Here is a 26,226-nt window from a genome sequence, read left to right as displayed (position 1 = left end):
ACATGCGTAGAAGTATAGAAAAGAAAAGGCTACGGAGAGATTGCTAGGCTTGGTAGGACATTATGCTTAATCAACTTAGAAGTAAAGCTCACTTTAGTTTAACAGCGAGCAAGCTGTCAGTTGTTGTAATTAGGTGTTTTTATGCCTTGTCATAACAAAGGTATTTGTAAAACAGTAATTAGTTAGTCCACATATATACACATGTTTCAGTTATGAGCAAACTTATTAAAATGGAATATAATCAAGGAATATCCTGAAGGCAATTTGATTGACACATTCCTTTCCAGTTACTTCACAAATAAGGCCATAAAGTAACTCATGGCTTTGACAGGTCCCCCCACCCTTATCAGTCAAGGCATGTGTGAGGCTGTGTTAATGAAGCTGCTTTGTTAGGCTGCTAGCAAAATGGAGACAGATATAAAGATGTCTGGCTAAGGGAAGATTAAGATGTAGGTTCAGGGACAATTGATAAGACTTGATGGTGAACATAAGAACATAAGAAATAGGAGCAGGAGTAGGCCATCTAGCCCCTCGAGCCTGCCCCGCCATTCAATAAGATCATGGCTGATCTGTCGTGGCTCAGTTCCACATTCCCGCCCTCACCCCATAACCCTTAATCCCCTCTCTTATCAAAAACCCATCAACCCGCGTCTTAAAAATATTGAGTGAGGCAGCCTCCACCACTTCAACGGGCAGAGAATTCCAGAGATTCACCACCCTTGAGTGAAGAAGTTCCTCCTCAACTCCGTTCTAAACCGCCCCCCCTTTATCTTGAGGCTGTGCCCCCTAGTCCTACTGTCCTTTCTGAGCAGGAAGAGCCTCTCCACCTCTATCCTATCCATCCCATTCAACATCTTATACGTCTCAATGAGATCTCCCCTCATTCTTCTAAACTGTAACGAGTACAAGCCTAGTTTATTCAGCCTCTCCTCATAGTTCAACCCCCTCAACTCCGGAATCAGCCTAGTAAACCTCCTCTGCACTCCCTCCAAGGCCAAAACATCCTTGCGTAAGTGCGGCGACCAAATCTGCACACAGTACTCCAGCTGTGGCCTCACCAGTGCCCTATACAGCTGCAGCAAGACCTCCCTACTTTTATATTCAATCCCCCTCGCTATGAAGGCCAGCATCCCATTCGCCTTCCTGACCACCTGCTGCACCTGCAGGCTGGATTTTTGCGACTCATGCACAAGGACCCTGAGGTCCCTCTGCACCGTCGCATGCTGAAGTGATTAAAAGTTTATTTATTAGGCATAAATCGGCTTACATTAACACTGCAATGAAATTACTGTGAAAATCCCCTAGTCGCCACACTCCGGCGCCTGTTTGGGTACACTGAGGGAGAATTTAGCACGGCCAATCCACCCTAACCAGCACGTCTGTCAGAATGCGGGAAGAAGAAACCGGAGCACCTGGAGGAAGCCCACGCAGACACGGGAAGAATGTGCAAACTCCACACAGACAGTGACCCCAGAATCAAACCTGGGTCCCTGGCGCTGTGAGGCAGCAGTGCCACTGTGCCACCCCATTTATTAGTGCCCCAAGTAGGCACCGTGATCACATAGACCTAAGATGTTTTGTTATTCGTTCTATTGGATCTATGTCCTTTCGATTAGGTTGTGTCCAGCTGATTGTGAGCTAAAGAAAAGTATAAGAATTGATGATTTTCTTTGTTCTGTGAAGTTGTGTTCTGACCATTTTGATAAGGCACTCTCCCCTTGCAAGCAAATAAATAAAAACATAATCTGATGGTCAAGTATCTTATATTAAAGTGTATTCCTGTTAAGAGTCAAACTCGGGAGTCGAGACTTCGACACGTGACCCTGTCAATAAACCTGAACAAAAGTTCAAATTCCTTTCCTTTAATCAGGAAATCCCTGGGGATCTCTTTTATGTAAACAAAAGTCCATTTGCTCTATCTGAGTAAAGGCTACATGGCTAAGAGTTATCCAGCTTTCCCAGCGTCGGAGCTGAATGTTTTCTTGATTACCTGCAGAATGAAACTGAATTTGGAACTTTCTACAGAAACATTAAACATACCAATAGCACTGCCTCATCACGGAAAGTATTTGGTGGGGGGGGCGGGCTGGGATTAATCCTTCCATTCCCCTCCCAATCCCATTTAAATTTCATGCCCCTAAATTTTCAATCTGGGTACATCACAGGAAGTCTGCGGGCATTTAAATGGGGTCACAACTTTGGGAAGTGTTGTCTTAGCCACTAACCAGGTAGCTATGCCACCATGTCTATGTATCAATCAGCAACACGAACGGTGACCATTACAAATACAATGATAAAATGATGTGTCCTGCCCCTTTCAGGGAGCAATCGAATAAACCGAGCAGATTTGCAGAACGGCTGAATGATGGACTTACCGTAATCTGTCCCAGGTTCACATGCTTTGTCCTCCCGTTGGTCACCAGGGGTATGTTTGTCAGGCAGTGTAACCGATATACAACTTCCTACAAATGCAAAAAGAAATATCTTTGTTCCAGTTCAAATGTTTCAGATAGTTCATTAAAATGAAAGCGGAAAATTCCAAAGCAAGCCAGTTTCCTGTCCATTGACTCCGTCCACAGTTCCCACTGCCTCGGCAAAGCAGCCAACATAATCAACGACCCCACGCATCCCCAGACATTCTCTCTTCCACCTTCTTCCATTGGGAACAAGACACAAAAGTCTGAGGTCATGTACTGACCGACTCAAGAACAGCTTCTTCCCTGCTTCCATCAGACTTTTGAATGGATCTGCCTTCTACTCAGTTGATCTTTCTCTGTCCCGTAGTTATGACTGTAACACTACATTCTGCACTCTCTCCTTTCCTTCTTTGTGAACGGTATGCTTTGTCTATATAGTGCGCAAGAAACAATACTTCTAACTGATACTAATACATGTGACAATAATAAATCAGATCAAAACTCTGAGATTACGTACCAACCGACACAAGAACAGCCTCTTCTCTGCTGCTGTCAGACTTTTGAATGGACCTATCTTGCACTAAGTTGATCTTTCTCTACACCCTTAGCTATTACTGTATCACTACATTCTGCACCCTCTCCTTTCCTTCTCTCTGAATGGTATGCTTTGTCTGTATAGCACGCAAGAAACAATACTTTTCAGTGTTTACTAATACATGTGACAATAATAAATTAAATCAAACCTTTCTTTCCTCTTCATTTGATGAGCTGCCATTAATGCTAACTGTTAGACAAATATTACACTTGGGTTTATCTACAGTAAGTAGACTTACAACACCAGGTTAAAGTCAAACAGGTTTATTTGGTAGCACCGAGCTTTTGGAGGATTGCCCCTTCATCAGGTGAGTGAAGATTTTGGTTCACAAACAGTGCATATATAGACACAAACTCAATTATAAGATAATGGTTGGAATGCGAGTCTTTACAGCTAATCAAGTCTTAAAGGTACAGATAATGTGAGTGGAGAGAGGGTTAAGCACAGGTTAAAGAGATGTGTATTGTCTCCAACCAGGACAGTTAGTGAGATTTTGCAAACCCAGGCAAGTCATGGGGGTTACAGATAATGTGACATGAACCCAAGATCTCGGTTGAGGCCGTCCTCATGTGTGCGGAACTTGGCTATCAGTCTCTGCTCAGCGATTCTGCGTTGTCATGTGTCGTGAAGGCCGCTTTGGAGAACGCTTACCGAAGATCAGAGGCTAAATGCCCGTGACTGCTGAAGTGTTCCCTGACTGGAAGGGAATATTCTTGCTGTTGTGAGACTACGTACTGTGCCTACCCCAGCCCAACACCGGCAACTACACATCTTGGGTTTATCTGGTTATTGCTTTAATTACAATGTCGAATTTGTTCTTCCCCATCCAAATCACCTGAGGAACAATCATCTTTCTTTCCATGGAGGATGTGTTGTGTTAATTAATTCAAGTTTTTTTTGTCTCACCTTTTCCTTCCCTCTCATGAGAGGTTTCCAAACCTTAATGCATTCTAAATAAAGTTGTTGTCAATACATTTGAACATAAGAAACAGCAGTAGGAGGAGGAGTCGGCCATTTGGTACTCCAAGTTGACCCCATCACTCATTATGATCATGGCAAATCAAACCTCAAATCACCTTACCATACTATCTCAGTTTTTCATTTAATATCATTTATTAGTGTCACAAGTAGGCTTATATCAACTCTGCAATGAAGTTACTGTGAAAATCCATGAGTCACCACACCCCGGTGCCTGTTCGGGTACACTGAGAACGACTAAATACTTAATGAGGAGAAAGAGATTAGAGTAAGAGAGGATTTGGAGTTTTTGAAGGAATAACATGTGGATAAAGAGGAGCCTCGAGAGATTCTGGATTTTCAGAAGACATCTGACAAAATGCTACATCAAAGGCTATTGCGAAACTATAAACTCATGGTGCATGTGTAACATGTTAGCATGGATAGAGGGTTGGCTGCCTGTCAGAAAACAGAATCTGTATAATTTGATTTGATTTATTATTGTCACATGTATTGGGATAAAGTGAAAAATATTGTTTTTTGCAACTATAGAGACAAAGCATACCATTCATAAAGTACATAAGAGAGAAGGAAAGGAGAGAGTGCAGAATGTAGTGTTACAGTCATAGCTAGGGTGTAGAGGAAGATCAGCTTAGTATACGATTTGCCCATTCAAAAGTTTGGTGGCAGCAGGGAAGAAGCTGTTCTTGAGTTGGTTGGTACGTGACCTCAGACTTTTGTATCTTTTTCCCAACAGAAGAAGGTGGAGGAGATTTGCATGGGGTTCTTAATTATGCTGGCTGCTTTTCCAAGGCAGCGGGAAATGTAGACAGAGTCAATGGATGGGAGGCTGGTTAGCGTGATAGACTGGGCTTCATTCACAACCCTTTGTAGTTTCTTGCAAACTTGGGCAGAGCAGGAGCCGTACCAAGTCGATAAGAATACTTTCTATGGTGCATCTGTAAAAGCTGGTGAAAGTCGTAGCGGACATGCCAAATTTCCTCAGCCTCCTGAGAAAGTAGAGGTGTTGGTGGACTTTCTTAACTGGACAGTGAGAAACTTGAAGGGTCTTTGCCCGATTGGCAGGGTATGTCAGGTCAAGTTCCTCAGGGGTTCGTGCTGGAATCTCAACTTCTTACAATTTACAACCAATGAGCAAAGTGAAGGAATGGTAACTAATTTTGCAGGTGATTATAGAATCCCCTCTGCACATTAGCTACCATTGTTAAATGCTTTGTTATACAAAATTATTAAATTGGTATTGAGCTGGTTTAGGTCAAGTTCACACTGATAACATTGGTATATTTTAATCAGTTCATGTGTAAATTCATCCCAAAGCCATTGCATTATTGGAAATTGCAACACTCCTTGCTAACTTTCAGTTAGGTTATATCGCAGGCACAAATAGCAAATTAATAGTACAGTGCATCAAAATTAAAAAATGCCGTATAATGGAATCGTACCTTCTGCACATTTGCAAACATCACCTTGACAGATTTTATTAAGTGTATCACTGTCGTCTTTGACGTTGTAGAATTTAGTGCAACTGTTCTCTGCAAGTAGACAAAAAAAAATTACTTGGATTATAAGCAGATAAATGAAGACAAGCATTATAAACAATTTTCACACAATGAGCGGGGTTTCAATGGCTGAGCTCGTCCCAAAACCATAAACTCTCAGCCCCAGGTCAACAAACCTTTCTGTTCTCTGTCCCTTGTCCGTTTTGATTCCCGTGGCAGGCGGGACAGTTAAATTCCAGCTAATGTATTAAAACACAGAGAGTTGGCTGCCTCAAAAGTGCCTCAATTGTTTAATTCAAGACAATTAGAAATTGAGCATTTTGTAAACTCCATTTAGAATCTTAGAGTCATAGAACAGCACGGAAACAGGCCTTTCAGCCCAACCAGTCCATGCCGTCCATGGTGCCCTCCCAGCAAGTCCCAATTTCCTGTGTTTGGCCCATATCCCTCCAATCATAGAGTCCCTACAGTGCAGAAGGAGGCCATTCAGCCCATTGAGTCTGCACCAATCACAATCCCACCCAGCCCCTATTCCTGAAACCCCACATATTTACCCTATTAATCCCCTGATACCGAGGGGAAATTTATCATGGCTAATCAACTTAACCCGCATGTCTTTGGAGTGTGTGAGGAAACCCACGCAGACACGGGGAAGACATGCAAACTCTGCACTGTGATCCAAGGCCGGAATTGAACCCAGGTCCCTGGTGCTGAGGGGCAGCAATGCTATCCACTGTGCCACCATGCCACTCCTCTATGAAGTCTAATCTGGATAAATGTGAGGTGATGCATTGTGGAGGTTCAAATTTAGGTGTGAATTAAACTGTAAATGGTAGAATCTTTAGGAGCATTAATATGCAGAGGGATCTGGGCGTGCAGGCCCATGGTACCCTATACGTGGCATCACAAGTGGCTAAGATGATTATGAAGGCACACAGCACGCTTGCCTTCATCAGCCGGGGAATTGAGTACAAGAGTTGGGAAATCACGGGGGCAATTCTCCCAAAAGTGCTGAATTGGTGGGAAAACTGTTCTAGATCGCACCAGTTCTGACAGGTTAGCCAAATGGCCTTCTCTTGTACTGTAGGGATTCTATGGATCGATGGCTCTCTGGTCCTGTGTTAATCTCCTATTTTTCTATTCGTGTACACATCCAAATGTCTCTTAAAAGTTGCTCATGTGCCTGATTCCATTTTCTCTTCAATTATCTTAACTCTTTCCTTCTCACTTCAATCTCCATTCAGAAAATGTCAGACTAAGTTGCCTGAATTTTATGGCACGTCCGCCGGGAATCAGGGCAGGCGAGGCTCGCGGAACGGCATTCCGCACTGGCCTCGGGTGGGATCTCCCGAGCCTCGGGGCGGACGAGGTGGTAAAATTCCAGCAGGTCAGCGCGATAACCTTACGAATACTCACCTGTATCATAATATTCGTAAATCTTGATAGAAGCTGGCTGAATCAGTCCCACTTTGAAAAACTGATGTACTTTAAATCCAAAGCAAGTATCTTCTGTATGTGAAACCTGTTTGTAATTGAAAAGGGGGAGAATCAGAACACAGTTAATAAATTAAAGATCAGCCGGAAGGATTCATCTGCTTGTGTGAAGAAGACAATGACGCAGCAACATCAGAGATATAATTCACCTGGAGATACTCATCAATGGGGTTACCACAAAGGTGGGAAAGACAGATAAAACTCCACACTGTGCAGGCATGGTCCAAAAGTGCAACTAAAACTATTTCAAAATGCTGATTAACTCAGTCCAAAGTGGATTCCAATCCTGACAAAGTGCTCTCTGAGTTGAGGAACCTGTGTCAGAATTCTCAGCATGGTGGAGAAGGTGCCACGTTCTGAATGGCAGTCACTGTAGGCAGCTATTATATACAGTCCGAGCCCCTCAGACAGGGACAAGATCGTTAGTGCTAACCACTGGGGCCACCGTGCCACCCATGGTTTTATTCAGGGGGTTTTGTGTGTGTGGGGGGTTGGGGGGGTGTGTGCGGAGGCTGGTACTTTGCAAATCTGCGGTTCACCAAGGCGACAGCGTACAGTAACATGCAGATTTACGGTGGCACAGTGGGTTGGCACTGCTGCCTCACAGCACCAGGGACCCGGGTTCGATTCCTGGCTCGGGTCATTTTCTGTGTGGAGTTTGCGCGTTCTCCCCGTGTCTGTGTGGGTTTCCTCCAGGTGCTCCGGTTTCCTCCCACACAGTCCAAAAATGTGCGGGTTAGGTTGATTGGCCACGCTAAACTGCCCCTTAGTGTCAGGGGGATTGGTAGGTTAACTGTGTGGGGGTTACGAGAATAGGGCCTGGGTAGGATTGTTGTCAGTGCAGACTCGATGGGCTGAATGGCCTCCTTCTGCACTGGAGGGATTTTATGGTAATTCTGTCTGGTGGGATGCCCAAAGCATCCCATTTTAGAGCTATCAGGAAAAGGTTAAAAGTTTCATAGAATCCCTACTGTACAGAAGGAAGCCATTCAGCCCATCGAGTCTACACTGCTTACAATCCCACCTTGGCCTATTCCCATAACCCCACATATTCACCCTGATAATGCCCTAAACTAAGATCAATTTAGCATGGCCAATCCATCTAACCCACACATCTGTGGGAGGAAAGTGAAGGAAACCCACACATGGGGAGAATGTGCAGACTCCACACAGACAGGGACCTGGCAATCGAACCCAGGTCCCTGACACTGTGAGGCAGCAGTGACAATCACTGTGCCACGGTGCCACCCCATGCCGGTTTGTAGAGTTCTTTGGTGTGATGGGGGGCCCTTTCAGATAGGCCCTGGACAGCCTGATGAGGTGCTCTTTGTGAGAGGTACTCTGTCCTTTGGGATTGTTAAACTTCAATATGAATACGCATAAATGTGGATAAACTGGGGGGCATTTTCCACCCTTGTTCTGGGGTAAAAATCCAAAGTCCTGCCCTAATCATGGCATTTCCCGTTCTGGATTGGTGGGGGGAGCAGAGGAGGACAGAGAGGGAGTCAAAAATGGCCTCCATGCCATTTTTGACTCCCTCTCAAAGATGGGTGTTTCCTGTGTCCGATGGGCGGGCTTGTTCCTGTGTCCAAGGATACAGGGAGGGTTGCTCTTCAGTCTGAGGAACGGGTGGATGGGTGTTCCCGTGTCAAGGAGGTGGGGAAGGGTGTTCCCATGTCAAGGGGGTGGGGAAGGGTGTTCCCACTCACTCTGTGTGGGGGCAGGGCTGGTGTCTATCAGGGCGGAGCAAGGTGTTCCCTGTGGGGGTGGTGGGGTGGGGGGGGTGGGGGGCGGTGGAGGGCGGTGGAGGTCCGTACTTTGGTCTTTTTTTGATCTCAATGAACAATAAATGGTCCAATGGATGATGTAACAATTTGGACTAACAAAGTGGGGAGTGTAGTTAAGATTGGGGCCAGTTTTTAAACTCCCGAACCTGAACCAGGAGACCAGGTGGGTGGGCAACCGTCACTGACCAGGTGCCTTGAAACCCAAAACCCTGCCAACACTCAAACAGTCTACGACACTTCAACGTTACTCAGTTGTTTGGGGACACGGGTCCAGAGTTTTGACGTGACGTGTTAATCTATTCCGGCAAAAAAATCGCAAAAATGATTAAAAATCAAAGTCCTGCCTAAATCACGGCATTTTCTATTTTCATGGAATGAGTGGGGCCAGTGTTTACGCGTACACGCTTTACAGAGACAACAGACCATTTAAATCATCACTGCCTCCATTAAAGTGAGACTTCAGAAGGCGAGGACCTTTGTCTTACTATTCATTTCTGGGACCTGGGTGCCGCTGGCAGGGCAGCAGTTATTGCCCATCCCTAGTTGCCCCTTGAGAAGGTGGTGGTGAGCTGCCATCTTGAATCGCTGCAGTCCACGTGCTGTGGGTTGACCCACAATGCCGTCAGGGGGGGAATCCCAGGATTTTGACCCAGCGACAGTGAAGGAACGGCTGATATATTTCCAAGTCGGGATGGTGAGTGGTTTGGAGGGGAACTTGCAGGGGGTGGTGTTCCCCTGTATCTGCTGCCCTTGTCCTTCTAGATGGAAGTGGTTGTGGGTTTGGAAGGTGCTGTCTAAGGATCTTTGGTGAGTTGCTGCAGTGCATCTTGTAGATAGTACACACTGCTGCTACTGAGTGTCGGTGGTGGAAGGAGTGGATGTTTGTGGATGTGGTGCCAATCGAGTGGGGCTGCTTTGTCCTGGATGGTGTTGAGCTTCTTGAGTGTTGTTGGAGCTGCACCCATCCAGGCAAGTGGGGAGTGTTCCATCACACTCCTGCCTTGTGCCTTGTCGATAGTGGGCAGGCTTTGGGGAGACAGGAGGTGAGTTACTCACTGCAGTATTCCTAGCCTCTGACCTGCGCTTGTAGCCACTGTGTTTATGTGGTGAATCCAGCTGTGGAATGTGGATCCCAACATGTGCAGAGTAAGTCAGATACTGGCCAGCCTAAACCTATTTGTTCAGATACCACAGTGGTTGGCACTGCTGCCTCACAGCGCCAGGGACCTGGGTACAATTCCAACCTTGGGTCACTGTCTCTGTGGAATCTGCATGTTCTCCCCATGTCTGCTTGGGTTTCCTCCTGGTGCTCCGGTTTCCTTCCGCAATCCATGTGCGGGTTACGTTGATTGGCCATGATAAATTAACCCTTGTGTCAGGAGGATTAGCAGGGTAAATATGAGGGATTACGGGAATAAGGCCTGGGTGGGATTGTGAATGGTGCAGACGCGATAGGACGAATGGCCTCATTCTGCACTGTAGATCCTATTCCATGATTCTTGCGGGCTATACAGACAAAACATACTGTTCATAGAGTACACAGGGGAGAAGGAAAGAAGAATGTGCAGGGTACAGTGTTACAGTAATACTTCGGGTGTAGAGAAGGATCAACTTAAAAGTCTGACAGCAGCAGGGAAAAAGCTGTTCTTGAGTTGGTTAGTGCGTGGTCTCAGGCCTTTTTCCAATGGAAGAAGGCAGAAGAGAGAATGTCCGGGAAGCGTGGGGTCCTTAATTACGCCGGCTGCTTTGCTGAGGCAGCGGGAAGTGTAGACAGAGTCAATGGCTGGGAGGTTGGTTTGAGTGACGGATTGGGCTACATTCACAATCCTTTGTAGTTTTTTGCGGCTGTGGTCGGAGCAGTTTAGTATGTTTGATATTTTTAAATTTTGGACACAATGCCGGAGCCCCAGTCAGTATAGGTCGTCCACCCAGAGCTCCCTCCATACCCAGCAACTTCCCCAGTTCTAGCCAGGTTGCCCATCCAACTCCTGTCCTAGTCCGTCTCCTGGACTGCAAACACCTCCCTCCGCAGAGAGCCTGGCATTTTATAAGGCCTGGTTTACAAAGCCAGAAATTGTCCCATCCTCCTGCCCCAGATTCAACAGTGAAAATCTGGGCCACTGGGAGGGATTTTCCGGGGACCCTCACCCCAAAGCCGGAAAACCCCACCCAAGGTTGACAGATGTGTGCATGGTTCACTCCCCTCCACCACCCCAGCCCCCTGCCCCTCCAAACCCCCCCCCCCCCCACTACGACTCTCAGATGGACTTTCATCCATCTTATAATATCAAAATGTAGTTTGTTCCTTACCGAATCCAAGTAAATGATGAGTGATCCTTTGGTTGATAGAGCCTTGTCCATTTCAAATTTTGATATATATCCATCCACTTCATTCATCAGCTGAAAGTAAATCAGGCAAAAAGTTTGTAATTTGTAGATTTTGTTTTAAGAGATACACAGGGTACAGGTGGCACAATGGTTAGCACTGCTGTCTCACAGCGCCAGGGACCCAGGTTCCATTCTGGTCTCGGGTCACTGTCTGTGTGGAGTTTGCACCTTCTCCCATGTGTCTGTGTGGGTTTCCTCCGGGTGCTCAGGTTTCCTCCCACAGTCCAAAAGACGTGCTGGTTAAGTGTATTGGCCAGGCTAAATTCTCCCTCAGTGTACCCAAACAGGCTCCAGAACGTGGCAACAGTTTTCACTGCAGTGTTAATGTAAGCCTACTTGTGGCACTAATAAATTAACTTTAAGCTTTAACTCACACATCTTTGGACTATGGGAGAAACCGGAGGAAACCCACACAGACACGGGGACAAAATAAAAAGTTTTCACAGTTAACTGAGGCCGGAATTGAACCCGGGTCCCTGGTGCTGTGAGGCAGCAGTCCTAACCACTGTGCCACCCCATAAAACTCGAGCACCCTGGAAAATCTAGTTGCCAACCTTGTTCACTAGTAATATAATATAATATAAAGTAATAGTAATTCGTAGTTATGGGGGATTTCAATCTGCATATTGATTGGTCGACCCATGTTGGACGTGGGGGGCTCGAGGAAGAGTTCTTGGAATGCTGCCGGGATAGTTTCCTCGAACAGTGTGTGTTGGAGCCGACGAGGGAGCGAGCTATCTTGGATCTGGTGCTATGTAATGAAGCGGGTAGAATTAGGGACCTTGTGGTGAAGGATCCTCTTGGGGAGAGTGATCATTGTATGGTGGAGTTTCTGGTGCAGATGGAGGAGGAGAAAGTGGGTTCCCGGACACGCGTCCTTTGTTTGAATAGAGGGAAATACGGTAGGATGAGAGAAGAATTGGCGAATGTGGACTGGGAGAGCGCGTTGGAGGGAGGGTCTGTTAAGGAGCAGTGGAGGATCTTTAAGGAGATCTTTCTTGGTGCTCAACGGAAATTTATTCCGATGGTCAAAAAGGATAGTAGGAGGAGAGGTAATAAGCCGTGGATAACAAAGGAGGTGAAGGAAAGTGTTAAACTAAAAGCGGAGGAATTTAGAGTAGCTAAGAGTAGTGGGCGAGAAGAGGATTGGGAGAGGTTTAAATGTCAACAAAGATTGACAAAGAAGTTGATAAGGAAGGGTAGGAGAAACTATGAAGCTGGGCTAGCGCTTAATATAAAAAAGGATAGCAAGAGTTTTTATAAATATATAAAAAGGAAGAGGCTGGCTAGGGTGAATGTTGGTCCTTTAGAGGATGAGAAAGGGGACCTAGTGGTAGGGGATGGGGATATGGCTAAGGTATTGAATAACTTTTTTGTTTCTGTCTTCACGGAGGAGGACGTGAATAATTTGCCGGGTGTTAGCGATAGAAAGGTGGTAGGACTGGAGGGTCTTAATGACATTACTGTTACTAGAAAGGCGGTGCTCGACAGACTGGAGGGGCTGATTGTGGACAAGTCCCCAGGACCGGATGGAATGCATCCGAGGGTTCTGAAAGAAATGGCGGAGGTGATAGTGGATGCCTTGGTGGTTATTTTCCAAACGTCGCTGGATTCCGGGGAAGTGCCGGATGATTGGAAAACGGCTAATGTTACGCCGTTGTTTAAGAAGGGTGCCAGGCAAAAGGCGGGGAATTATAGGCCGGTTAGTTTAACATCTGTGGTAGGTAAAATGTTAGAATCTGTCATTAAGGAGGAAATTGCGAGGCATCTTGAAGGGAATTGCTTGATAGAGCAGACGCAGCACGGTTTCATTAAAGGGAAGTCGTGTCTGACAAATTTACTGGAGTTCTATGAGGATGTGTCTAGGGCGGTGGATAGAGGAGAGCCGGTGGATGTGGTCTTTCTAGATTTTCAGAAAGCGTTTGACAAAGTGCCTCACAAGAGGTTATTGCAGAAGGTCGAGGGACATGGAGTTGGGGGTAAGGTATTAGCGTGGATAGAAGATTGGTTGTCAAATAGGAGGCAGAGAGTGGGGGTCAACGGGTGCTATTCGGATTGGCGGATGGTGACTAGTGGAGTGCCCCAGGGGTTGGTGCTGGGGCCTCAGCTTTTTACCATTTATATAGATGATCTGGAGGAGGGAACCGAGTGTAGAGTGTCGAAATTTGCTGATGACACCAAGATTGGGGGAACGGCAAATTGTGCGGAGGGTGTGGAGAGTCTGCAGAAGGATCTAGATAGGCTGGGCGAATGGGCCAGGAAATGGCAAATGGAATTTAATGTTGGCAAGTGTGAGGTGGTCCACTTTGGTAGGAAAAATGGTAGGAAGGACTATTACTTACGAGGCGAAAAACTGCAGCAGGCGACGGTGCAGAGGGACCTCGGGGTCCTTGTGCATGAGTCGCAAAAACCCAGCTTGCAGGTGCAGCAGGTGGTCAGGAAGGCGAATGGGATGCTGGCCTTCATAGCGAAGGGGATTGAATATAAAAATAGGGAGGTCTTGCTGCAGCTGTATAGGGCATTGGTGAGGCCGCAACTGGAGTACTGTGTGCATTTTTGGGCGCCGCACCTGCGCAAAGATATTTTGGCCTTGGAGGGAGTGCAGAGGAGGTTTACTAGGCTGATACCGGAGTTGAGGGGGTTGAGCTATGAGGAGAGGCTGAATAAACTTTTTTCTGAAAAAAGGTTGATGGGTTTTTGATAGGAGAGGGGATTAAAGGTTATGGGGAGAGGGCGGGAAAGTGGAACTGAGCAGCGACAGATCAGCCATGATCTTATTGAATGGCGGGGCAGGCTCGAAGGGCTGGATGGCCTACTCCTGCTCCTATTTCTTATGTTCTTAATAGCTGCTCGGTCAAAGTCTTTTATCTTTATTTGTGCTATTAACAGCAACTTTCTTTTTAACGTTCAATGCGAGCTTAATTTTAACATTTATATATAAATAAGTGTAAGCTTGCATTAAATAATAAAGATATCTTACCAGCTGGAGATCTTGTAAGTCTGGAGAAAATCCGGTCAGCATGGAAATATCTGCAATGACCATTGAGGAATCTGTATTGCCAAAATATCTGGAAAAATTAGGTTTTACAAGTTTATTTAGAAAATTAGGAAAACAACCCACAACCGTCAGGCTTTGTGAGTTTTGTGAGGCTTTGGATGAAATTTTACCATCCCGTTCACTACGGGAATCGGAGTGGGAAAGGGGCAGAACATGGAAAGGTCTGTTGACCACGGGCGGGATTTTACGGTTTCGGGATGAGCGAGGCCATAAAATCCCATCCTCTGTGTCCCCGGCTCGGCTCACCATCTGTGTCGAGTCTGCATGTTCTCACCGTGCCGGCATGGGTTTCTTCCGGGTGCTCCAGATTCCTCCCATAGTCAAAAGATGTGCAGGCTATGTTAATCAGCCATGCTAAATTAACCCTAGTGTCAGGATGAATATGAGAGGTTACAGGAACTGTAGTTCGATCGATATTTCTGGTTTCACCAAATGGGGAAATAATTGAGAGTTGTTCAAAATATTGGTTCCTCACAGCGCCAGGAACCGGGGTTCGATGCCTGGCTTGGGTCACTGTCTGTGTGCAGTCTGCATGGGTTTCCTGCAGGTGCTCCAATTTCCTCCCACAGTCCAAAAGACATGCTGGTTGGGTACATTGGCCGTGCTAAATTCTCCCTCGGTGTACCCGAATAGACACCGGAGTTTGGAGGCGAGGGGATTTTCACAGTCACCTGGGTAGCACGGTGGCACAGTGGTTAGCACTACTGCCTCACAGTGTCAAGGATCTGATTCAATTCCTGGCTTGGGTCACTGTCTGTGCAGAGTCTGCACATTCTCCCCATGTCTGCGTGGGTTTCCTCCAATGTTTCAAAGATGTGTGGGTTAGGTTGTTTGGCTATAGTAAATTGACCCTTAGTGTCAGGGGGATTAGCAGGGAAAATATGTGCCGTTATGGGAATGGGGCCTGAGTGGGATTGTGGTCAATGTAAACCCGATGGACTGAATGGACTCCTGCACCGTAAGGATTCTAAGTTCATTGCAGTGTTAATGTAAGCCACCTTCTGAAATTAATAAATAAATTTTAAAACTTTAAAGAAAAGCTTTATTTGGAAAGAACAGGTTATTACAAGCTGACTTAGAAAATTAGGGAAATCGTTAGACTTTGTGAGATCTTCCCAAGATTCTAGAACCTTATTCGCTCTGAACCTTAAAAAAAGAGTCCTTTTGGCAACAGTATTCCCTTAATATCAATTCTTTAAGTATCTATAATGTCATCATATTTTTCATTTTCATTAAATATATTGCTGAAAAAAAATGTAACTTCCATTTGGGGATAAAGATGGAGCGACATGGTAGCACAGTGGTTAGCACTGCTGCCTCACAGCACCAGAGACCCAGGTTCAATTCTGGCCTTGGTCACTGCCTGTCTGGTGTTTGCACATTCTCCCCATGTCTGCGTGGGTCTTCTCCGGGTGCTCCAGTTTCCCCCCACAGTCCAAAGATGTGCAGGTTGGGTGGATCGGCCATGCTAAATTGCCCCTTAGCGTCAGGGGAACTTGCTAGGGTAAATGCATGGGGTTATGAGATGGGGCCTGGGTGGAATTGTGGTTGGTGTGGACTCGATGGGCCAAATGGTCTTCTTCTGCACTGTAGAATTCTATAGAGAGAGAGGGTAAAAGGGCGGCATGAGTAGTTTTAAGGAATTTCTAATTGTACTGATAATCATTAGAAATAAGGTTTAATTTAATATTTCTGTGTAAGTTAGGAAGCAGCCTATAGTTAGACTCATGCTGGGCAAAGGTATTTGTATGTGTGGGGGGGTCGGTTCAATTCAAAATATGTTTCGATTGTGCTTAGAGAGGGTTACGAAGTGAAGAGAGCATGTGACATCTGCTTAGCAACTAAGGGCCGTTTTAACGTAGCAAGGCTTTTTGTTCTTAATTTAACTGGAAACAGGGCAGTTGAAGACAGCACTGGGTAGTGAATGCCTCTCAACTCTGCCAGGAGAAAGACCAGGTAGCTGCAAAGAGGCAGGCTGGCCAACGAGCCAGATACAGTCCAGGGAATTGGGGCATAAAGGATATTTCAAGCTTAGTTTATTGATTAGTGTCACAAGTAGGCTTACATTAACAGTTATTTAAGAAAGGAGAAAGTCAGAGAACTTCAGAGCGGTAAGGATACTTGTGAGACTAATAAATAAACTTTAAAAGGCATATCCAACAGGTATATTGAACTTGGATATGCATGATAAGAGAAACTAGCAAAAGTTCAGAGTCAGGACAATGTGTTGATGAGCAAGGAAAAGGGAGTAGGAGAGTTAGCTTAACAGAGGACCTCAATCTTAGTGGCAAAGAAGTCCATGAATCAGAAGTGATGGTGTAGGGGAGAGAATATTCTTTATGTTTGATTACTAACTGCTGATTTTATCAGGAATAATTCAGTTGACATTACGAAAGGACTGGACCAATATTAACTCCAAGTTTCAAATAGATGTAACATTGGCCGGAATTCTTCCGTCCCACCTCCCGTCCACTGACTCTGTCTACACTTCCCACTGCCTCGGCAAAACAACCAGCATAACCAAGGACCCCACACACCCCGGACATTCTCTCTTCTACCTTCTTCTTTCAGGAAAAGGATACAAAATTCTAAGGTCACGTACCAATCAACTCAAGAACAGCTTCTTCCCGGCTGCTGTCAGACTTTTGACTGGACCTACCTCACGTTAAGTTGATCTTTCTCTACACCCTAGCTATGACTGTAACATTACATTCTGCACCCTCTCCTTTCCATCTCTATGAACGGTATGTTTTATCTGTATAGTGCAAGAGACAGTACTTTTCATTGTATGTTAATACATGTGACAAAAATGAATCAAATCAAATCAAAATCAATCTGGAATTTTAGTGGGAGGGTTGAGGAGAATGTGACGGTCAGGCGGGGATTTCCAGCTTTTAGACCAGCGCAGCCGGAGAATTCCACCCTTTATCTCTCCGGAACTGTCAAATCAATTTCCTCAATAATATCCAATAACAAACGTTAACTCTCCAATCGATTGAAATATGAACTCCTTACCGTGCGCAGATATTCAACATCAGAGAATTCACAGCATTTGGCGGTTGAAAAGCTATAGCAATGCAAAAGAAGACTAGTTATTACCACCCTGAACTTCTTAATTCACATTTACATTTTCACATCTGGATAAATGGAAACCGAATTGCAATAATATTGCTTCTTTCATGATCCAAGGACCACCCTTTCCATCAATGAACTGTTGAAGTGCAGTATCTGTTGTGACACAGTGGACAGAGTGATTAGCACTGCTGCCTCACAGCGCCAGGGACCCGGGTTCGATTCCTGGCTTGGATCGCTGTCTGTGTGGAGTCTGCATGTTCTCCCCATGTCTGAGTGGGTTTGCTCCGGTTTCCTCCTGCAGTCTGAAAGACGTGTTGGTTAGGGTGCATTGGCCGTGCTAAATTCTCCCTCAGTGTTACCCGAACAGGTGCCGGAGTGTGGTGATGAGGGGATTTTCACAGTAACTTCATTGCAGTGTTAATGTAAGCTTTACTTGTGACCAATAAATAAACTTTTTTTAAAAATGTTGGAATTTTTAACAGCCAGCTTGGTCCAATAAGGACTCTCAAACAGCAGTGAGGTGAATGTGCAAAATGTGGGGTGGCACAGTGGTTACCGCTGCTGCCTCAGTGCCAGGGATTTGGGTTCGATTCCAACCTTGCGTCACTGTCTGTGTGAAGTTTGCACATTCTCCCCATGTCTGCATGGGTTTCCTCTGGATGCTCCAGTTTCCTTTCACAGTCCAAAAATGTGCGGGTTAGATGAATTGGCCATGCTAAATTGCCCCTTAGTGTCAGGGGAATAGCAGGGTAAATACGTGGGGTTACAGGAATAGAGGCTGGGATTGTGGTCAGTGCAGTCTCGATGGGCTGAATGGCCTCCTTCTGCACTGTAGGGATTCTATGAATCCAGCAAATCTTAGGTGTTGGCTTACGAATAATGGAGGTGACACAGTGGCAATGTGATTAGGACTGCTGCCTCACAATGACAGGGTCCTGGGTTCAATTCCCGGTTAAGGGCCATTGTCTGTGCGGAGTCTGCACGTTTTCCCCATGTCTGTGTGGGTTTCCTCTGAGTACTCCGGTTTCCACCCACACTCCAAAACACTGTGCTGGTTAGGGTGCATTGGTCATGCTAAATTCTCCCTCAGTATACCCAAACAGGTGCCGTGAGTGTGGCGAGTAGGGGATTTTCATAGTAACTTCATTACAGCGTTAATGTAAGCCTACTTGTGAAGCTAATAAATAAACTTTAAATGTTTACCAGGTAACCAGGGGAACTCCCTTGCTGTTCTTTGAATTGTTTCGTGGAAATACATAGGTAATTAAGAAGGCAAATGGAATTTTGTCCTTCATTGCTAGAAGGATGGAGTTAAAAAACAGCGAGGTTATATTGAGCTGTAGAGTCATAGAGGTTTACAGCAGGGAAAAAGGCCCTTCAGCCCAACTTGGCCATGCTGCCCATGTATAAGGTGCTGGTGAGGCCACACCTGGAGTATGGTGTACAGTTTTGGTCTCCTTACTTGAGAAAGTACGTACTGGCACTGGAGGGGGTGCAGAGGAGATTCACCAGGTTGATTCCAAAGTTGAGAGGGTTGGCTTATGAGAAGAGACTGAGTAGGGTGGGGCTACACTCATTGGAATTCGGAAGAATGAGGGGAGATCTCGTAGAAACATATAAGATTATGAAGGGAATAGGTAAGATAGAAGCATGGAGGTTGTTTCCACTGGCAGGTGAAACTAAAATGAGGGGACATAGCCTCACAGCACCAGGGACCCGGGTTCAATTCCTGGCTTGGGGTCACTGTCTCTGTGAAGCTTACACATTCTCCCGTGTCTGCATGCGTTTTGTCCGGGTGCTCCAGTTACCTCCTACAGTCCAAAGATGTGCGGGTTAGATGGATTGGCAATGCAGAATTGCCCCTTAGTGTCACGGGGACTAGGTAGGGTAAATGCATGGGGTTATGGGGATAGGGCCTGGGTGGGATTGTGGTCGGTGCAGACTCGATGGGCTGAACGGCCTGTAGGATTCTATGAAAATCGCCGGTTTCCAATCAGAATTTGACACTTTGCTGTTTTCTTGGAAGGTTCTGCCCTAAAATGTGCATGCATTATGCATAAGCAACTATATTACCAGTCTATGGACTGGGTCCCATCATCTAGCAAGGATCACAACGCGATTTAAACTGCTGAGCAAGCAGAAATATCCCATCGCATTCCCTTGATGGGAGTCAAAGAAATGCGGGGATAATTCTTGTCGCTTGTTGCATTTCAGAATGGGTTGATCCTTGAACAGCAAAGGGAAATAAGGATCTCTGGATGGTTTGTGCGTGGCTTACCTCGGGGTACGTTTTCCACAGTTATTTGGAAATCAAATTTCTTGCATTCTTTGGCTTTTTTAGACAACATAACATGACATGTAGTTAGAACCTAAATGGAATAAAAGAAGTAGTGCTTATTTATCAAAAGTTGTACATTTTAAATTGGCCAAACCAGTCAGAGTGGTGGAATATGCATGGTGAATTTTAGTCCTTTTCATTCATTTCTGGGACACAGACATCACTGGCTGGGCCAGTATTTATCGCCTATCTCTAGTTGCCCTTGGAGGGCAGTTGAGAGTTAACCACATTGCTGTGGCTCTGGAGTCACACGTAGGCCAGACCGGGTAAGGACGGCAGATTTCCTTCCCTAAAAGAACCAGATAGGTTTTTCCCATAATCAACAATGGTTTCACGGTACATTCTTAATTCCAGATTTTTTTTATTGGATTTAATTTGCACTATCTGCTGTGGCAGGACTCGAAACCGGGTCCCCAGGACATTAGCTGACTTTCTGGGTCAATAGTCTGATCATAATAGCCATTGCTCCCCTTATGCTACTCCGTGGAGGTCCTGGCATGTTCTGTAATGTGCAGAAAGAGGCCATTCGGCCCATTGAGTCAGTACTGACCACAATCCCACCCCATGCATTTACCCTAGCTAGTCACCCTGACACTAAGGGGGAGTTTAGCATGGCCAGTTCACCCAACCCGCACATCTTTGGACTGTGGGGGGAAACTGGAGCACCCGGAGGACACCCACACAGACATGGGGAAAACATGCAAACGCTACACAGATAGTGACCCGAGCGGGAATCGAACCTGGGTCCCTGGAGCTAAGCATTGTGCCACCGTGCCACCCCAAAAATAGTGTTTAAATTTACAACAGGCTAAGGACCCCCTGCAAATGTCTCGAAACTGACTTCAGGGTCAGATCCACACAGAGATAATTACCCAGGAAATGTTCATACTCAGTATAACTCCCTGACTAGTGAGCTTAACTGAAAGGAGCAACACAACTGAGCTATGCTTTCCAACCTGACTTGACACTTTCCCTCCCACCACCAATCCCTGAACCAAATACCCACCCAACACGACACCCACATGACCCAACCATCTTACTGTGAGCTGACTAACCACAAAGCAACTAAACATTGCCCACAACAATCACTCACCTGCCCATAATTACTCATCCACTCATTAACCCACAGCGTGGAGTCAATGGCCCAGTGGTATTATGGCTGGACGATTAATCCAAAAACTGAGCTAATGTTCCAGGAACCCGGGTTCAAATCCCACCACGGCAGGTGGTGGAATTTGAATTCAATTAAAAAAAAAATCTGGAATTAAGAATCTACTGATGACCGTGAAACCATTGGCGATTATTGGAAAAACCCATCTGGTTCACTAATGTTTTTAAGGGAGGAAATCTGCCATCCTTACTTGGCCTGGCCTATATGTGACTTCAGAGCCACAGCAATGTGGTTAACCCTCACTGCCATCCAAGGGCAACTAGGGATGGGCAATAAATGCTGGCCAGCCAACGACACCCATATCCCATGAATGAATACAAAAAACTCATTCATTAAGATCTATAATATACCTGAACGTAGCAGCTAGTGCAACAAATAGGGGGAAAAGTCCTCTTTGATTTGATTTATTATTGTCACATGTATTGGGATATAGTGACTTTAAGAAATGAATTTTTTTAATCATGTTCTCTGCAGTTATAAGCAGCTTTGTTGTCATTGTGCTTGTTGCTAACCTGTCTGATTAGATGCTTTAATTGGAGTTTTGTTTATTTTTAATCTGGGCCTAATACACTCTGAGAATTTTTGACCCTTTTTGAAGTGTTAAGGGAAGATTGATTGACAGGTCAGGTGGGACAGTAAGTTAACCATTGTGTTAAGGGGAAGCTGGATGACTACGAGAGGGAGAAAGGATTAGTAGCATGTCCTGATTAAAGTCAGTGTTAGAACGATGTCCTGAGTGGAGACACTAGATGTTGTGTGGAGTGTAAATACTGGCACGGACCACTGGGACAATTGATTTTCATCTATTCTGTATCATATCTAGTTCTGCTGGAACACTTTACCATTTTATGGATGGCGCAGTGACACAGCGATTAGCGTTTGGTACCCCACAGCACCAGGGACCCAGGTTTGATTCTCAGATTGGGTCACTGTCAGTGCAATCTGCATGTTCTCCCTGTGTCTGTGTGGGTTTCCTCCAGGTGCTCCAGTTTCCTCCCACAGTCTGAAAGACAAGCCGGTTAGGGCCATGCTAAAAATTCTCCCTCAGTAAACCTGAACTTGCACCAGAATGTGGTGACTGGGGGATTTTCACAGTAACTTCATTGCAGTGTTAATGTAAGCCTAATTGGGACACTCATAAATAAACTTTAGTAAAAATTACCATTTAATGTGGGCAGTGAATTCTGCAGTCTCTGAGTAAATAAATTTCTTCCCAAATCCTTATTCGGTTTATTAGTGTTTGTGTTAGATTTACGCTCCTGAAGTCTGCTCCCTTCCACATGGAAATATCTCCTCCACAGATACCCTATCAAACCCTTTTACAATAGAGTGGAAGCTTATTTATCATTCACAAGTGACATTAACACTGCAATGAAGTTACTGCAAAAATCCTTAGTTGCCACACTCTGGCGCCCGTGCGGGTCAATGCACCCAACCAGCACAACTTTCAGACTGTGGGAGGAAGCCAGAGCAAACCCATGCAGACATGGGGAGAATGTGCAGACTCCACACAGACAGTGATTCTAGCCAGGAATTGAACCTGGGTCTCTGGCGCTGAGAGGCAGCAGTGCTGACCACTGTGCCACCGTGCCACCTCTATCTTAATCTTCCACCAAAGCACACCTCGAGCATTCCAGGGGATTTGCACAGTAACTTCATTGCGGTGTTAATGTAAGCCCACTCGTGACACTAATACATAAATTTTAAAGCTTATTATTGGGGTGACTAACCGTGTTACATTGACACAATTTAATTCATCATCTGCCACAATGCAAGGGAGCGATGAAGGAATGGATTAATTTCCACTGACAGTAATTGGAGTCGGCCCTTACCTTCACTGTTCCTTTACCTTGCCCAGTCGCACTTATCACCACTTTATCAAGGGCGTTCACCTGAAGGATGGATAGAGTTAATTAGCCATTTACAGTACATGCTGCCATTTCGATATAACCTAATAGTCACAGCAATAGTGAAGGATGGGCAATAGGCTTTTAGTCCAAACTTACCGTTGCTGATTTTGGTGCAAATTGATTTTGTACATCAAAGTGCCACTTGAGAGGCTTGTTTCTGCCGGGAATGGACATGACGACATTTAAATCAATGTCTTTGACTTGAGGGATATCAGCCCGGTACTTGGCCAGACCTTGTAAAGCCACCATTGTCGCCTGGAGTGGAAGAGAAAGAGTTATTGTTAGACATAGTCGAGAAGAAAGAAAATGGTTGAGATTTACTTGCTTGCTTAAGAAATAAGAATGGGTAATCTATTCAGTGGGACACCTGGATTCCCAGTTGGGCGGAGGCGAACGGTCCAGAGAATCCCCACCTTTGTTTGCTGAGACGGGTCTGACACTTGACTCAAAAACATTTGTCAATGAATTTCACAACAAGGTCCGAGAGGCCAGCTCGACTTCTGGGAGGAAGTAGAGGGATACAGACTGAGTAAGTCGTTCAGTTAGGGCATCATGGTCAACACGGGCTTGGAGGGCCGAAGGGCCTGATCCTGTGCACTTTTCTTTGACCTTTCCTCTTAACACAGTGAGTGGAGCCGGAGGCCTGCGAGACTCACACTGGTTTCCTCGCCTGAGCCAACACTCTGAGCAGTTTTGGGAAGATTCTGCCTCTTGAATGCGATGGTGGAATATCTGAGTGAAGGAGATCTGAAATACTTTCGTGCCTTAAGTATATTTATTGGCCAGAGGAGAGCAGAATATAAATCAATAAAAATGATTTTAAAGTTAATATTTAACACTTATTATCCAATTAGTTATTTATTCCTAATGTTTAAAAATTGCAAATGCAGGAGGAACTTTGGGGTTTTTTTTCCCCTCTGGTTCCATTACTCACAAAATAATTTCTCAGGTACATGAATAACTTCTCAGAGTCCCTTTACCACATTTCTTTTATTTACAAACACTATTCCTCTCCATCTAAGCACAAGCCTTTCTCCTTTGGGAAAGGGTGAACTCCTGTTAGAAAGCAAGAGAAACATAGAAGATAGGAGCAGGAGGAGGCCATCTGGTCCTTCGAGCCTGCTCCGCCATTCATCAAGATCATGGCTGATCAGAAGTTCATAGGAGCAGAATTAGGCCATTCGGGCCATCGAGTCCGCTCCGCCATTTGATCATGGCTGATGTGCTCCTCATCTCCATTTTCCTGCCTTCTCCCCATAACCCTTCAACCCATTACCAATTAAAAATCTGTCTAACTCCTCCTTAAATTTACTCACTGTCCCAGCGCCCACCGCACTTTGGGGCAGTGAATTCCACAGATTCACAACTCTTTGGGAGTAGTTTCTCCTCAGCTCTGTTTTAAATTTGCTGCCCCTTATCCTAAGACTGTGACCTCTCGTCCTAGAATGTCCCACAAGAGGAAGCATCCACTCCACGTCTACTTTATCCACACCTTTTATCATCTTGTACACCTCAATTTGATCTCCCCTCATTCTTCTACATTCCAGAGAGTATCGGCCTAAACTGTTCAATCTCTCTTCACGCGACAAACCCCTCATCTCTGGAATCAATCTAATGAACCTCCTCTGAACTGCCTCCAACGTCACTACATCTTTCCTCAAATAAGGGGACCAAAAATGTGTACAATACTCCCGTTGTGGCCTCACCAATGCATTGTACAGTTGCAACAAGATGTCCTTCCCTTTATATTCTATTCCTTTTGCTATAAATGCCAACATTCTATTCACTTCCTTTATTACCTGCTGTAGCTGCACGCTAGTTCTCTGTGACTCATGAATAAGGTCACCCAGATCCCTCTGCATCCCGAAGACACTCCCCATTTAGATAATAATCCCCTTCCCATTTTCCAACCAAAATGCATGACCTCACACTTATCCACGTTAATCACCATTGATTAAGTTTACTTCTCAATGCCAGAAGGTAAATTATTCTGTGTCAATCCACTTCAAGTCCAAAGATGTGCGGGTTAGGTTGATTGGTCATTCTAAAAATTGCCCCTTAGAGTCATGAGATGTAAGTTAGAGGGATTGGTGGGTAAATATGTAGGGCTATGGGGGTAGGGCCTGGGTGGGATTGTGGTCAGTGCAGACTCGACGGGCCGAATGGCCTCCTTCTGCACTGTAGGGTTTCTATGATTTCTATGAAGTCATAATCATAGACCTTTATATCCATTTGGTTCCTTCTCACTGTGCATTTTCATTGCAAGACAGGATTCTTTTTAGTGTTTAAAAACTCGTGAATCTCTTCAGGATGTAACTATTGAGACTAAAAAGCATCTTTTTCAGGAAGGAACTGCGCTAAAACAATTGTATGTTGTGAACTTATCAATAATTTATAACCTGTCTAATCTTAGGTATTGCTTTAAAAGAGGTTGGGGTGACACAGTGTTTAGTACTGCTGCCTCACAGTGCCAGGGACCTGGGTTCAATTCCCAGCTTGGGTCACTGTCTGTATGGAGTTTGCACCTTCTCCCCATGTCTGCACGGGTTTCCTCCAGGTGCTCTGGTTTCCTCCCAAATTCCAAGATGTGTGGATTAGGTGGATTGGCCATGCTAAATTGCCCCTTAGTGTCAGGGGGACTGGTTACGGTAATGGGGTTATGGGGATAGGGCCTGGGTGAGATTGTGGTCGGTGCAAACTTGATGGGCCGAACGACCTCCTTCTGCACTGTAGGACTCTATGATTTTCCGGCTGCGCTTGCCCTGAAACTGGAAAATCCCGCCCTGGTTCAACGACCTTTCTATGGTCTGCCCCTCGCTCGCTCTGATTCCCATGGCGGGCAGAATGGGGAAATTCGCCTCATTATGTCGAAACATTTCATCTTGCACTCATTGGGTGGTTGGCCAGGATGCTGAAATGTGAAGTCAACTACAATTTATACCTGATGGGAAGAGAGTGCTGATTTATTGGCAAATGGGCTCTGATTGGTAGAGGTGTTGCCATGGAGAATGCACGTGTTAACCGATGACTGACAGTTAACTGCCAAGCTTTGTTTAAATTCAAACCAGGTCAGCTCTGATTGGTCGGCATCCAAATGGCCTGAGTAAGGATTACACTGACAACCAGCCTAAGATCATCAGTCGGGCTCTCAGTGTGGTGCATTCTAGAAGCTAAATAATTTAATACCGAGAGCCCTGATCTTTACACACCAGAAAGAGCATAGTCACATACTGTGCTGCTTTAGCTGTGAATGCCAACATTTCATTTGCTTTCTTATTATCTGCTGTAACTGCATGCTAGATTCTGAGACTCACGAACGAGGACACCCAGATCCCTCTGCACCGGAGCACCCCAAATTCTCTCCCTATTCAGTCCAATTCAAAGCCTAATCCTGCTTTCTCCCCATAACCTTTGATCCCGTTCATCCCCCAAGTGCTATATCAAGCCTCTTCTTCAATACATTCAGTGTTTTGGCATCAACTACTTCTTGGGGGAATGAATTCCACAGGTTCACCA

General features: G+C 45.4%; 1 protein-coding gene across 1 annotated transcript in view; it reads right to left on the bottom strand.

The window, feature by feature from the left end:
• Positions 1–26,226, bottom strand: part of LOC145360889 (complement C3-like) — a 100,804-nt gene that overhangs the window by 5,084 nt on the left and 69,494 nt on the right. The window contains exons 30-38 of the mRNA XM_080216391.1: positions 22,807–22,965; positions 22,633–22,692; positions 19,570–19,660; positions 17,232–17,283; positions 14,139–14,226; positions 11,081–11,170; positions 6,906–7,011; positions 5,433–5,522; positions 2,376–2,462 (exon numbers count right to left, since the gene is read on the bottom strand). Coding sequence (XP_080072517.1) covers positions 2,376–2,462; positions 5,433–5,522; positions 6,906–7,011; positions 11,081–11,170; positions 14,139–14,226; positions 17,232–17,283; positions 19,570–19,660; positions 22,633–22,692; positions 22,807–22,965 — 823 coding nt within the window. The remainder of the gene's footprint in view (positions 1–2,375; positions 2,463–5,432; positions 5,523–6,905; positions 7,012–11,080; positions 11,171–14,138; positions 14,227–17,231; positions 17,284–19,569; positions 19,661–22,632; positions 22,693–22,806; positions 22,966–26,226) is intronic.

Source organism: Carcharhinus amblyrhynchos, chromosome 33, assembly GCF_965287045.1.
Source record: "Carcharhinus amblyrhynchos chromosome 33, sCarAmb.v2.hapA, whole genome shotgun sequence".
Lineage (NCBI taxonomy): Eukaryota > Metazoa > Chordata > Chondrichthyes > Carcharhiniformes > Carcharhinidae > Carcharhinus > Carcharhinus amblyrhynchos.
The sequence above is the reverse complement of the archived record's forward strand: the minus strand, read 5'-3'. Positions and strand labels throughout refer to the sequence as shown.